Source organism: Zosterops lateralis (genome assembly GCF_965231275.1).
Source record: "Zosterops lateralis genome assembly, chromosome: 1".
Taxonomy (NCBI): domain Eukaryota; kingdom Metazoa; phylum Chordata; class Aves; order Passeriformes; family Zosteropidae; genus Zosterops; species Zosterops lateralis.
The window spans coordinates 54290709-54304663 of NC_139762.1; the positions used below are offsets into that span (position 1 = coordinate 54290709).

At 38.4% G+C, this 13955-nt stretch overlaps 1 protein-coding gene across 1 annotated transcript in view; it reads left to right on the forward strand.

Annotated features, from left to right (window-relative positions):
* The window catches only part of GLI3 (GLI family zinc finger 3), a 208876-nt gene that overhangs the window by 155288 nt on the left and 39633 nt on the right, over positions 1-13955 (forward strand). Inside the window, exons 8-10 of the mRNA XM_083855267.1 lie at positions 9879-10095; positions 11559-11675; positions 12938-13078. Of these exons, the coding sequence (XP_083711393.1) occupies positions 9879-10095; positions 11559-11675; positions 12938-13078 (475 nt within the window). The remainder of the gene's footprint in view (positions 1-9878; positions 10096-11558; positions 11676-12937; positions 13079-13955) is intronic.

The window sequence follows — 13955 nt, forward strand, 5'->3', positions numbered from 1 at the left end:
GCTCTGGGTTGATCTGATGCATCAGGGAATGGTGGAAAGGATACTTTGACAAAGAGCTCTAGAAAGGGATAGCCAGGTTTGTAGGGTGAGCTTAGACAGCAATGGAGTAACATCAGTGAGGAAGACAAGACTTGTGTTTCTGCAAGCAGGTATGGATTCTCAGATATTTCCTCATCTCATATAAACTCCTTGTATGGAATGCTTGTTGTATAATGAGTCAGGGCATTGTATCTAGAGATGAGTGAGTAGGTAATAATTTCTCCAGTTTTCCTTTGCAAACACAAAGAGAAAATCAAGAGAAAAATAGAGTTAAGATATCCAAATGAAGTGTAAGGTTATCAACAGAGAAAAGTAAAAGTATCTTTAGCAGAAAGTCTAACAGTCTAATTATACACTCTGTTAAAATAAAAAGGAAAGAATATCCTTTTATCAGGTTTAAATTATCCAGTTTTTGAATTTAACAGAATGTCTCATAGTTATAAGACAGGAAGCCCTCATGTTCTCAATCCTCCTTCTTTATTCAATATTTTATATTTTCATATTATATCTCCTCTTATTCATCTCCTTTCTGATGTTTTCAGTCTGCTCTTTAGAGTTCTTGTATTGTTTTTTCTGCTGATACTGTCTGAAAGTCTCCTTCTACTACATGCATTAATATTCCAGGGGAGGACCAGCAATTTAAGTGCACCATGATTTTTTCTGGTTCTTTTACCTGGCCAATTGTTTTAACATGTTTTTGCCATACCTTCATGTTGATCAAATTTTCATTCCTTCATTGAATTCTGCATTGAGACAAGCAAGTGCTTCTTGTCATTTATCTCAGTTAATTTAGGACCAGTGTATGAGTAGCTCTGACTCCATTTCAGTATTGATATGCATCTTACTATCAGTATTGCTCATTCATCTAGCATACTGGGCTCTAAAGATAACCACTTAGCTTTCACCATGCTGCTCAAAATAATTTTGTCATATATGCAGATATAATTTTTTCATTTCTCATCTCCATGGCCAGATTGCTGACAGTTGCATTATGAAAGAGAAGACCCCATCAGAGAATTTTTATCTAACCTGTACTTAAATCCAACTATTTTATACTTACCTTTCATTTGTGTTTTAAACTGTAAGTTTTAAGTTTGTATATTTCTGTAATTATATCCATGTAAAAGGACACAATCAAATGCTGGTTAATGAAATGAAGAAGGACATGTTTAGCATAGCAGGACAGCATGGGTAGAACAGAATACATTCACAATAATATTTTGCAAGAAGCTCGTTATTATAGGATGTGTAGGATAAGGAGTTTGTTAATTATGTCAGCATTATTGGTGTTTTGTTGTTTTATTATCACTCTTATTGCAATCCGCCTAAGTTAGATGCAAATCTGACTTTGACTGAAAGCCTTTCTTATATTAAAAGATTTCTAATTAATTTTGTGCAATATGTTGTAAATGAAGGCTTTGTTTCAGTTCAGACTGAGTCAAATTCAGTCCAAGTGTAACCCCACTGAAGCAGGTCCCACTATAACTAGACCTTCACATATGTGCAATATAGGACTTTGTTCTCCTTGGTCTTGTACTGTAGTTAATCTAAAGAAGGGAATATAATGCTCTATCCTGCAAGAATAGCTTCATTTCATACCTTCTTTCAAGAAGTGTGAATGACAGAGAAGTGCCACAAAGTGAATAAGAGTGAAATTCACCAGCATTACAGAAAGTTGCATCTGTATCAGGCTCTATGGAAATATAACCATGCAGCTAGCCTCCTGCACAAAGCTCATGTAGATTATAGGAGGGCGACATTCAGGCAGATTGTTTCGGAGGTCAGTTACATCTTGCATTAAAAGTGGTGAATGTTTCTCACCCAAAACACCAGCAACATGAATGGCAAGATTTCTGTCTTTGGAAAATGTAAATTCTAAGGAGCTGAGCAACATAAAAAATGCAGACTATGCAGGCACATATTGCCTGCACATTTACATGAACAGGTGCATCTATATACAAGTGAGATAATGTATACATAATCTCGTATGCCTGTAAATCTGTATGTCACAAATCTTGTAATTAAAAGTCCATTTGAAGCAACTTGCTCCAGACTGGTTCAATGTTAGTCAAAGACTTTAAAGTCATTGAACCCAGAGCAATATTAGTTCCAAGAAAGTTCTCGAGCTAAGACAAGTGTGCTGGAGTTTAGCACTTCATGACTTCATTTTCAGACCCTAAAAGCAAGTATTAATTAGTACTTTGAATGTAATGACTTATACCGGTTTTAGAAGCCTGAAAATGCTTAGCTATGAATTTAATTCAAAATAATGTTTGCTAGAAGTGACATGAGCTTGCATGGAGGGAGCACAGATAAATTATGCAAGGTACCATTAATACAAAGTCCAGTTAGGATACTAAGGATTCCTTCACAGGAATAATCCAGTGAGAAGGACAAAGCTGACAGTGCTGTCTGAGCACATAAGGTTAATCAGTGTGGCCCCGTTGCTCTCAGTGAAACTATGCCATTTTACTCTGAATATGGCAATGTATTCATGAAGAAAAATTTCACCTAGCCTAGCAGATAAAACAGAATAGATGATAAAGTAAGCTGAAGAGAAAGTACAAACCATAGACTCTGTTAATTTTAAACTGGTAATAGAAAAGTAAAAAAAAAAAAAAAAAAAAGGGGCAATGATGTATGTGAATTTAATACAATTGTACAGCGATGGTTATTATCTGATGAAAACTGGAAAACCTAGTAAAATACATGCTCTACTTTATTAGATGCAGGATATGTCTTTTTACCAATTCATTTAGATGACTTGCCTCTAAGTTAGTGATTTTTAATGCAACGGTTCAACATTACAGGTAGAGAGGGATATTTGGAACCTAGTCATTTTTGAAATATTTTTTCAAAGGATTTCAAGTCTCATACCAGCATTCAAAATCACACTATATCTGGTTTCATAGTCAAAGTTTGGTATTGTTTTCCCCTGTACTTGGGTAACAAGCCATAGAAACTACTGATGACTTTTCTGCATTGCCTACTCAGAGCACAGTGTTGTCAGTTAAAAAATTCAGGGGGAGGAGCAGAATTTAAAGCAGCTTCTTACTACTAAAAGTATTACATGTATTGTGGGTAAATTGCTTCAAACGGAAGTACATTTTAAAGTCTCTCTTCCTGTAATGCTGTTTGGTTTTGTTTTTTGTTTTGTGTCTAAGATACTTGAAACAGTAAGAGTTTCACAAATCTCTTCAGGGCTGCAAGGTCGCCAAGTGATTTGTCACTCGTGTCCTGAGCAATTTGTCGACGTTCACTCTTGGAGGTTGTTAACATTCACTCTTGGAGGTTGGAGGGAGAAGTAGAGGACAGAGTTCAAAACTTCTTTTTACTCACTCCTATGTGTTTACAAGGAACATACATAATTCCTGTTTCTGCCAACTCAACAGGAGACAGTTTTCTTATATGTTGTTTCTGGTTACTTCTTATCTTCTGTGTCCTTGTCTAGAGGAGAACTCACTGGTTTGTTTTCTTCCACACCTCTGCTAGGGTCTAACTATGGGTCTCTCCTGCTGACTGTCCACAGCTTTTCACATCTGAGTATGTGGTGTTCCTAGCTGCATTTTACATATTGTTCTATCAAAATATTTACGTAACCTTTTATGCGTGAAGTCAGCTTATACAGATCCCCTCAGCACCCATGGCTCAGCTCCCAACCATGCTTACATAAGTCGTGTATTTTGAACAGTGGCTCCTACATGGCAGTTTATCATGGGATGAATGAAACTCTTTCTCTTCAGAAATATTTAAGAGTTACTAGGGTGCTTTCCTGAACAGTAGCTGGGTCCATTTATAAAACAGTAAAGGTACTTATTTGCCTCTTAACAACTTTCATAAACAATTTATAAGGACTTTGAAAATCAAAATGGAAAACTAAATGTGAAATCCTGGACTCGTCTAAGTAGAGAATAAAAACATCATTGAATTCAATGAGTCCAGATATTCTTCCAACATTAGTAGTTTCCTACTAACCCCCATTTCTTGGTCCCTTGTCCACAGGCTTCGTACAACTCTTTAAGGGATAATGAACCAAAGTGGCATCTGTACCTACTTGAGTATGAATATTACATATATTGTGGGTAAACTGCTCTAAACAGAAGTGCATTTTAAAGTTAACTAGGTGAACTTTAAAGTTAACTAGGTGTTATCCCAGTTTGTGATGATCAACTTTATTGAACATGGAGGCAGTCCACCTACAAATTATTTAGCCCTTTCTTGAACTGGGGTCCTTTTTGCAGGGATTTGTGTAACTTGGTCAGTCTAGTGTAAGTCCCCGATGGCAAGAACAAGTGATGGAGGCTGTAGAGTAAACAGGGAGTGCCAGGGATTTTCCACAAGTCAGAAAAGGCCTTCATGTCCCCTTGTAGTGCTGGTTGCACTCCCCCTCATGAGTGAATGTTAGGATTGTGGATGCACCACCAGATATCAAAGACCCTTCAAAGGCCAAAAGGCCTAAAGCCCTCTCCTGCCCCATGATCTAGATGGAGACAGTGTGTCTCACTTTGTACCATGTTTGTGTCTGGTGAGCTGTTCTACATTGTTTTATTTCAAGAGATGTTGGATAGTTGGGGTACTACAAGGACAAGCAAAGGAAAAGATCAGAGTTCTGAAAAATTATGAGTTGAAATAGAGTTCATCTGTTTTTTCCAGACTGGACAGGAAGAAGGTATAGAAATAATTTCCAATATTTAAAAAAAGAAAGCAGAGGAAGGGGAAGGAAGATAATGAGTGCTGCATAGAATAACAAAGTGCTGGATCTTCAGTTGACACAGGAAATATTTAAGACAGAGGATAGGAAAGAAACTTTTAATATGGTAAACATAATGTGGTTCTATATGAATAAATAAAGATACCCCAAAGAAACAAGTTTATCTTTCTGAAGTTTAAAAAGGAAGAAAAAAAATAATTTAAGACATCAGAAATATCCCACTGGGTCAAACTAGAGGTGTTTCTCTAGTTAGGGTGTCTCTGACAGTGCAAACAGGGGATGCTATTTAAGAAGCACATGAACCCTCTGCTTGCTCACTTTTGTTCCCTTAGTGCTCTACCAGCCTCAATGTTCTTTAGGTTAGCAACCCCAAAGTATACATTCTTGCTTGTTCCCTTCAATATTTCTTTATGGACCTGTTGTCTTTGGATTTGTCTAGTCACATATGAACCTGCTGGCTATGTCTGCAGCTATTCCAAAAGTCCACAAATGCTTTTTTTTTTTACTTTATTTCAAGTTATTCCTGTATGTTTTTCATTAAATGCTTCCCTCATTAACGTGCTTGGGAAGTTCTTGTCCTAAAACCTTGCAAAGCAGAACCAGAAAGGGGAAAGCACTCAGATACTTGTGCAAGACTTCCATGCATCAGATCTTGCAGAACTTTGTATTTTGTAACACAGAGAGGGTGCCTTCAGAGTTTTTGGGAAGAAAATTACTGATATAGTGAGACAATCCTTGCAATATTCACAAAATTGGAATCTCCTCAGCATTTTTGCCTCCTTAGGCACACCTATGCAGTGTATAGGAAAGAAGGATTTTTTTCCTGACTTTAATTCACAGATGTTTTGTAAATTCTTCAGCTGTGACCAGAAACTGGACGGCCTTGTTAGCAGGACAGCCCCAGAGTAGCTATGAAGTTTGGTTTTGATTATAATGTCTGTTTTTCTTCTTCTTGAAGTCTGTTCTTTAAAATTTGATGTGCTCATGTAATTGCAATGTAGTTCACTGCCCTGCATTACTGCCAGTGAAGGCAGTTTGAGACTTTGCAGATGAGGAGAAGAGAGACAAACAGACAGACTGACACACAGACACAGAAGCCCACAGTATGGTAAAATAAATGATATCACTGATGGGCTTTTCTGTCAGTGTGTATGAGTCATTGAATGCTTAAGCCGAAATATTACATATTTCTTCTAACCCTTATTCCTCATGAAACTCAACAACTAAAAAAATAACTGGCATGTAGTTTTTAGTGGTCATATCTGCTTTCATCTTCTTTTCTTCTTCTACATTGTTTAAAAGTCTTTAACAGAAATATGAATGAAATTCCCTCCAGTGGTGTAAATTTTCATATCTCGGTAGATGGAAGGAAAATTTCATAGTTCATTCATATTTCTGTGAATCCAAGATTTTTTGGAAGTGGCTGGTGTTTTGGAAAACATGAACAATTGGGACAGGAATCTCGTGTTTTTCTGGCATCTGGATTTGGGAAGTCTTGAGTTCTCCTTGTCTGAAATGCAGCCTCTTAAAACTGTCTTAAAAGAAATGTGACTCAAAATGAGGCCTCTGGAACTATTTATTGCTTTTGAAAAACCCGGTTGTTGGTTTTAGTAGTTCCAGAGTCTCAAAATTGCAACTTTCAGGTCTCGCTTACTGCTTTTGGGCATGAATTTTAGGTGGTTCCTGAGTGACATTGCTGCACATTTATGAGCAGACATGGCTGGAACAATTGGACAAGGGTAGCTCATGCCACTGTCCAGCATTCCTGCTGATGCTGGCCACCTGGCTAGGAAGCAGTGTGAGTTTGGTAGGGCCAGCAGGAGGACATGTCACTGCTGATTAAGGCAGAGGGGTCACGTGGGGCTCTGAGCTACAGACATCCCCCATCCATCTTGTATTCAAGAGTTGCCGAACAAAGTGCAGTGAAAAACTTTGGGAAGGAGGGCAGGAATCCAGGCCTTCCCTTCCCAATAGAGCACACAGTGCTAGCAGTGTTGAGAGCTTTGATCTATTTTTCTTCTTTTTGACCCTCAACATTAACTTTATTGTATAGTTTCTGAAAGGCAGAGAAAGACCTACCACCTTCTGTTCTCTTCAGAACCTTCTGATCTGTTCAAATCAGAAAAATCCTCCAGGCTGCCCAGTGACAACATCTTGCATGCAAGTGACGTTAAACCCAGTCAGGTCAACTTTCCTTATGAGAAGCTCTTCAGAAACAGCTAGAGAGAATTGCTATTTGAAGGCAGCTGTCTGAGCAATTTAAGAAGTCACCCTGATGGCAGAACCATTGTCTCCATTTCTGAGTTACTCCACTTAGCTGTGCTGGCTATTCCTGTTCTCCCTCACAATCACCTTTTCATTTCATTCTTGAATGTTTAAAGTTTAGTGGTAGGGGGAATGAAGTGCAGGTTTTCAGGCTCTGTAGGAAAATCCTAGTCCTATATTCTCAACCCTTGCTGATGAGCACAGGGTAAAAGAAAGATATTAAAGAAAAAAGGATTCCTTCTTCCCCTAGGACATCTGTCCAGCTGGATCTTAATGCATCTGCTGCTGGTGTCACTAGTTTCCAGTAAGAACCTCTAGCTAAGATGATGTCTGTCTCCTCTGTTGTACTCTACAATTTTTTCAATGCCTGGCTTAGCATCCTCTTTCTGGATACTGCTTGTACAGTGTTAGGACAGATGCAGATAACAAGGACATCCCTAGGGGGTAAAATCTATCCTTTTGGTGGAGGCAATTTTAATTTATGTAGAGAAGGGAATAGCAAGTATACTTACTTAATGTTTAAGCACTGCACAGCTTGAGTCATACACTATGTATGGTTTTTTACCATGTAGGGTCTGAAGGACGTTACAAAAGTTTTGAACCTGGACTTGCAAATCTAGGTATTGTTGTGCATGGTCAAATGGAAAAAAAAAAAAAGTCCAAAAAAACCCAAAACTCAGCCTCTATTTCTAAAGGCTGCTATGTGCTTGGAACTGCCAATTAAATCAGTCCACTTATTTTTTTCTTTTAAACTGACTCATCTGAAGTGTGAAAGTGTCATAGGCTTTAAGCACTCACAGAGAAATAAAATACCTCATCCAAACTGTTTGTGTATCATGTTTGATCTCGGGGAATTTGACATCTTCAGGATGGTGCCGTCTAGTGTTTCAGTGTATGAGGTGAACTCACAGTGTATGTGTGGAAGCAAAAACACTAGGGTATAGTAAGGAGGCTTTTTTTTCAGCCTCATGTATGGCAGTGTAATTGTGTGGTTTTTAATGACCAGACCAGAGTAGTTACACTTAGTAATGTTTGTTCACTAAAAAGGAAAAGGGGTGTTAAATCGTTATGTTCTTTGATGAATGGCTTGTACACTGAAGAATAAATTGAACAAACTGGCATAGAGCTCAGTGAACATGAAATCAGCTATTAGAAGAAAGCTTGTGAACAAATTCTAAGCCTGATATGCATCTTTTGATTAATGTCCTATTAATCATCCATAGTGGCTACCTTAGCTAAGTCGTGCTGTAATCATTCATGGTTGCTTACAGGAGCACTAGCAGGGACTATAGAGCTTCGATAACTGAATATTATTACTGATTTCTCCCTAACTCTTGCTATGAACAATTACTGTTTTCACTACATTTCTGCCTCCCTTTATTAGAAAGAATACAATGCAGAATGAAAAGAGAGTTCCTCAAAGACCAGTAAAATTCTCCCAGGGTATTCTTAATGATATTCTGTCCTAAATGGGCAAACTATTGTAATGCAGAGTTCTCACCAGGAATAATAGTAATGTAATCACATTGAAGCTGCCTTTTTATGGTCTGTAGTCAAACAGACAAAATGTATAGTCATATTAATGAACACAGAATTTCTGTAGAAATATTACTTAAAACGGTAGAAATTATTTTGGCTTTTTTGTATCACAGTATTTTTAGTTAATACACTTAACAGTGAAAGCATTTAAGATTCCAGAGTGTTAATTTGGATAAATTTGACATTAGAAGAAGCCTTGATTCTTGGAAGATATAATGCCTGCACCCCTCTTTTGAGACCAAATGTTTTATATTCCTGAGACTTTTTTGAGCTGTGGTAGTTATGTGTATTTTTTAAAATCAATAATGAATTTTCTTTTTCTTTTTTTTTTTTTTTTTTTTTTTTTCCTTTATGGTTGGAAGTTATTGGGAAATATTTACAGGAGGATCTCTCACTCCTGTGTGTGAAGATTTAGTTCCACACCATTTATTTCTCAAGTATGACATAAAGAATGCTTTTGCACTACCCACAAAATAGGTCCTTAGATGGCAGTGTAATTTCCTCCTGAGTCACTGTGGTCTGGGAAATACAGTGAAGTAATGAAGTGATGACAGGTATTAGCATGCATAATGGGCTTTAATAGACATTTAATGTTGTTTAACTGGAAGAAGGAGAAGTGCATTCCCATTGGAATATTTCTACTTTGGAAGCCATTGATCACCAATTTCAGAGGGGAAAGGTTAATCCATCAGTTTCTGTAACCAAACGGCACTGATGGAAATTCTTTAGGTGACATTCTGGATGAACTGAGCTTTCCATCTTTGCAAACAAATGAGTGATATGACAAGCATGGTGTTCAGAACACATTTAACCAATTGATTTTCTCTCCTCTTGTAATAAGATCTAGAGACATATGAAAGAGCGTAGCATGAGCCAAGATTAAAGGAACTGCTTCATACACACGAACATAGGGGAACTGCATTATCAATAAAAGTACTATAAAGCATGTAGGCACCCATTCTTTTTCTTTATATAAAGTTTGTTATTGCAATAAATAGCTGTTATTGAACTTCCTGCCTTTTATTTCAGTTTTTCTGAATTTTATTTTGGTCAGCTTTCTGTGGTTTCCTGGTAGAGGTTAGGAAAAAATGTTTTGTTATAGTATCATTTTTGTACTCACTAGTAAATCCAGGGCAACTCTGGATTTAAAATCAGGATTTATCATCTTTTGGGGCATGAAGAAGGTATGAGGGGGAGGGGGCAATCTGGCTTCAAGTAGTTTAAAGATATCAAATATATTTTAAAGTTTTAATCTGTATGGTTCCTTACCGTAATGATCCTTATCTTTTTCCTCCCCCTTCCCTCCTTTTTCTCCCAAATTCAGCCCTGCTCTGAGTTTCACATACCCTCCTACACCAGTATCCCTCCAGCAAATGCATCAGCAAATTATAAGTCGTCAGCAAACCCTAGGTTCAGCCTTTGGACACAGCCCTCCACTCATCCATCCTGCTCCTACTTTTCCTACCCAGAGACCTATCCCTGGCATCCCCAGTGTCCTGAACCCTGTCCAGGTCAGCTCTGGACCTTCTGAGTCCGCACAGGTGAGACACAACAAAAGAAACTTTTGCACCCCATTAATTTAAAAATTAAATAAATGGCATTGTCTCAATGGCAATTAATCACCACTGTCACTGAGACCCTTCGATAACAGTTTTCTTGTAGCTCTAGTGTTTGCAGTCACTGTAATATGAATCACAGGAGTGTTGGTGCACACTACTGATTGGTAGTGTGCTTTTTAGTCCTCATAAATATTCCATTCAACTGCAGCAGCTTCTCGTTCCGTACTGCCTCGCCTCGATCTTATATAGGAACCTAGTAGAGGTGGGGGGAATAAGAAAAGGAGAAAAACACATCAAAATACTAATGTTTTAAAGATTAGCAGCTACATCTTCAAATCAGCCTGACCCTAAAATATACATGGTCATATTCTGCCCTCCTTGTATAGCTGTGAGTAACCTGAATCAAGTAATTCTGTGAGCAAGAGAGTAGCTCAAAGACAGTGAAGGTTTGAAGGCTTGAAGTTTTTCTCTGATTTGTGAAAAATTTGACTTACTGAGTTTGAATTGATCATTTCAGTAAGGTGTATTCTTGAAAGCTGGGAATGAGCAGCAGTGAATCAGGCCCCTAATGTGGAGTTTATCACGGTTTGTGATTTGCCTGTTATTAACTAGTGCTGTTTGTTTCTAGATGACCTGGGATAGGTTATTTATCAGTCTGGAAGCTGTTTATCTCCTGACTAGCTTTTACAAATGTAGGGGAAGAACACACTGCTGTAGAAAACATTGATTTTTTGTGGGGTCCCTGCAAGTTCAGAATATCTCTAAAAGATCTCTGGATTCCTTCAAGATCCATTTACAGGTGTAGATAATGGTGTTCAGTCAAGCACAACAAGAGAAAAACAAGATTCTGGCCTGTTTATGTCAGCTATTTTGCTATTAGCTTGTGAGAATCCAGGACTTCATCTAGGATTTTTTGGCTGAATCTCACACTAGCGTTCAGTTCTTCTTCCCTTTATAATGGGAAAAATGGGGAAAAAAATTTGCCCATTATAGTGGGAAAAATAGTGAAGAAGCTAAAATCTTATGTGCAAATATTAAATGCAAAACGTTTCCTTCAAGTGTTTCTCTTGTGTTTATTTGAGCATGCAGTGATTTTCCCTTTCAAAATTGCCTTTCCAAAGTTGCCATTACATGGAAAATCAAGTTCTTCCTATTTCTCACTGCTCTGACAAAACCAGCATTGGTTTGTACCAAGCAATTACATCAAATGCTCTCCTTCTCACTCCCTCTCTGCTCCACTACAAGGTTGAGCAATGCAGCTCTTCCGTGAGTTAATACTATGTAATTGAAGAACAATGTAATTGCATAGACAATATAATTAACAGTGCAGTTTCTCCATGCAAAGTTGCTGAGCAGATGCTGCGTATTTTTGTTTGGAGCCACATGTTTATCACAGTCTAATTTTGTCTTCTTCTGGGGGAATAAAAAACCCCACGTGCCTGCAGCAGAATAAACCCACAAGTGAATCTGCAGTGAGCAGCACAGGAGACCCCATGCACAACAAGCGCTCCAAGATAAAGCCTGATGAGGACCTCCCCAGCCCAGGAGCGGGAAGCATGCAGGTATGACAGCCAGATTCTGGTCCTGAGCCTTCCCTCTTGCTGCTGGAGGGAGAATGCACTTTTCCTGTGACACACATGTTTTCAGGCTCCTTGCGGTTTGTGTGCTGTGCACACGGGTAGCCAGGGTTAAATGGGAGCGGCTCCTGGGGTGCAGGGTCTGTGGCAGGATGAAGAGAGAGAGAGAGAGGCTGATGGAGAGGCACCTCTGACCTGTCAGAGCATGCTCAACGCTCTGTTTGCCACAGAAAAGTGAACAAGAGACATTCTGATCTTTATTAAGGACATGTTTTCTGTTCAGCAAAAATACTTAAGGCCACCTTGACTTTTCCTGGGTCTTAGGGCTGCATTGCTCTGAGGCCCCAGTGCTGAGCTACATTCTCATTTGCTGTACTTTCTATACCAGTTAATGCCACTGGTTTTAGTAGAGTGACTCTTCATTTACAGTGACTCAGGGGAGATGAGAATCAGAGCCTCAGTCTTGTGAGTGAATCCATGAAAACAAAGCAGAGGTCTGCCTAAATCCTGCAGCAGGTTTGAAATAGAAAAATAGCAGGAGTGCATAATCTGAACCAAATGTTTACACTAACATCTGACTCTTACCCTCAGCAAATAAGCTGGGGAGAATGAGGCGCCCTGATGAACTGGAGGTGGGAAATCTAACCCCAGAATTAAATACTTTCTTCCCCTGCTCACCCCTTTTATGCACATGTTAAGGGCAGGAACAGACTAACAAGTAACTGAAAAGTTACCAGTCTGCTCTTGGAAAGGTTTTAGCATGCAAACCTGTTACTGTTTTAACAATGGAAACACACTGGATTACTAGTGATCCAATTTCCATCCAACCCTAGTACTAAAATCAAATTCCAATTAATTCAACTATATTGAATAGTGTCTTTCACATTAGTGGTCCCACTGAATCATGAAAACCAGGTGCACAAATAATAAGCTGCTTAAATAAAGTGTGAGGGAAGCCAGGCCATTATGATTTATTATTAATTGAAATGTAAGGGGAATGAAGAATTTATTTTACATGTTTAGTTTGCAAATGGCTTCTGGCTTATCAGGCATGTTTTGGGCTTCTGTATTTTGTAGAATGGACTAGCATATTGAAGTGAGAGTAAAATAATCCTCCCTCCTCCACACACCACCACCCCTCCCAAATCTTCTTTCTTTTAATGCTGAAGTAATTCACTTTTCTTCCTCCTCAGTTTCAGAATTTCCTGTCTCTTTTTCTCACCTCTGTTTTTTTTTCCTCTCTCCAGGAACAGCCAGAAGGAATGACCTTGGTAAAAGAGGAAGGGGACAAAGATGAAAGCAAACAGGAGCCTGAAGTGGTCTATGAGACAAACTGCCACTGGGAAGGCTGTTCCCGGGAGTTTGACACGCAGGAACAGCTAGTGCATGTAAGTTAATGGTATTCAGGAACTAGGTTTTAAAACTACGTGACCTTTTTCATGGAGGTCAGGTTCTCTGACCCTGTGCTGAGTCAAGTTTCTCAGCTAACAGAGCTGCAAACTGGAGAGGGGTTTATGAGTTTCTGAGAATAAAGAAAACTCGAAGCCACAGTGCTTGACCTGTTCAGTCAGCTAAAGCTTAGTGTAAAATTCAATAAAGTCTTCCACAGAGATTGTAATGGCTCTGATCCTGTAAGCCAGCAAACGCTATTTTGAGTTAGAGACTTTGATAGTTATTGAGTAATAGTAAGCTGGACATGAATGATTATTAACCTTTAGCCAAGTTTGATTTTTTTCTCCCCAAAGAGGCTGTAATAGTAGAAATGGATGAGGGGAATTTTTTCCTTCCCTAAGAGAGGTTTTACTATCAATTTACTGTTGTGTGTAAACTAAAAGGGATTATTTGGCTAAATACATGGGGACTGAGTTACTTCAGTTGTTTTAGCAAAAGCATAGTCTTTTCTGTGCTACACCAAATGTTAATTCTATCTCCCTCATTTTTTGTTCCTCTCTGCCACCTCTCCCAAATAAACAATTTGTACTGTTTGGTAGTATTGTGAGATAGAAAGTGAGCAATCAAAATTCAGAATACAAACTGACAAGTACAATCCGCTGCAATTCTAACCTCCTTAACTAACTAGCAGCACCTCTCTTATTTACTGGCATCATAGAACATCATAAATAATCTGGAAAAAATTGAATTCCTAGTACAGAATAGAGAGGAACATCTTCAGCAAATGAGCAGTATAATGGAATTGTATTTAGTTTAGAAAATTTTTTAATACTTTACTGGAGATCATGCAAAATCTATTGCAGAATGTGGCTA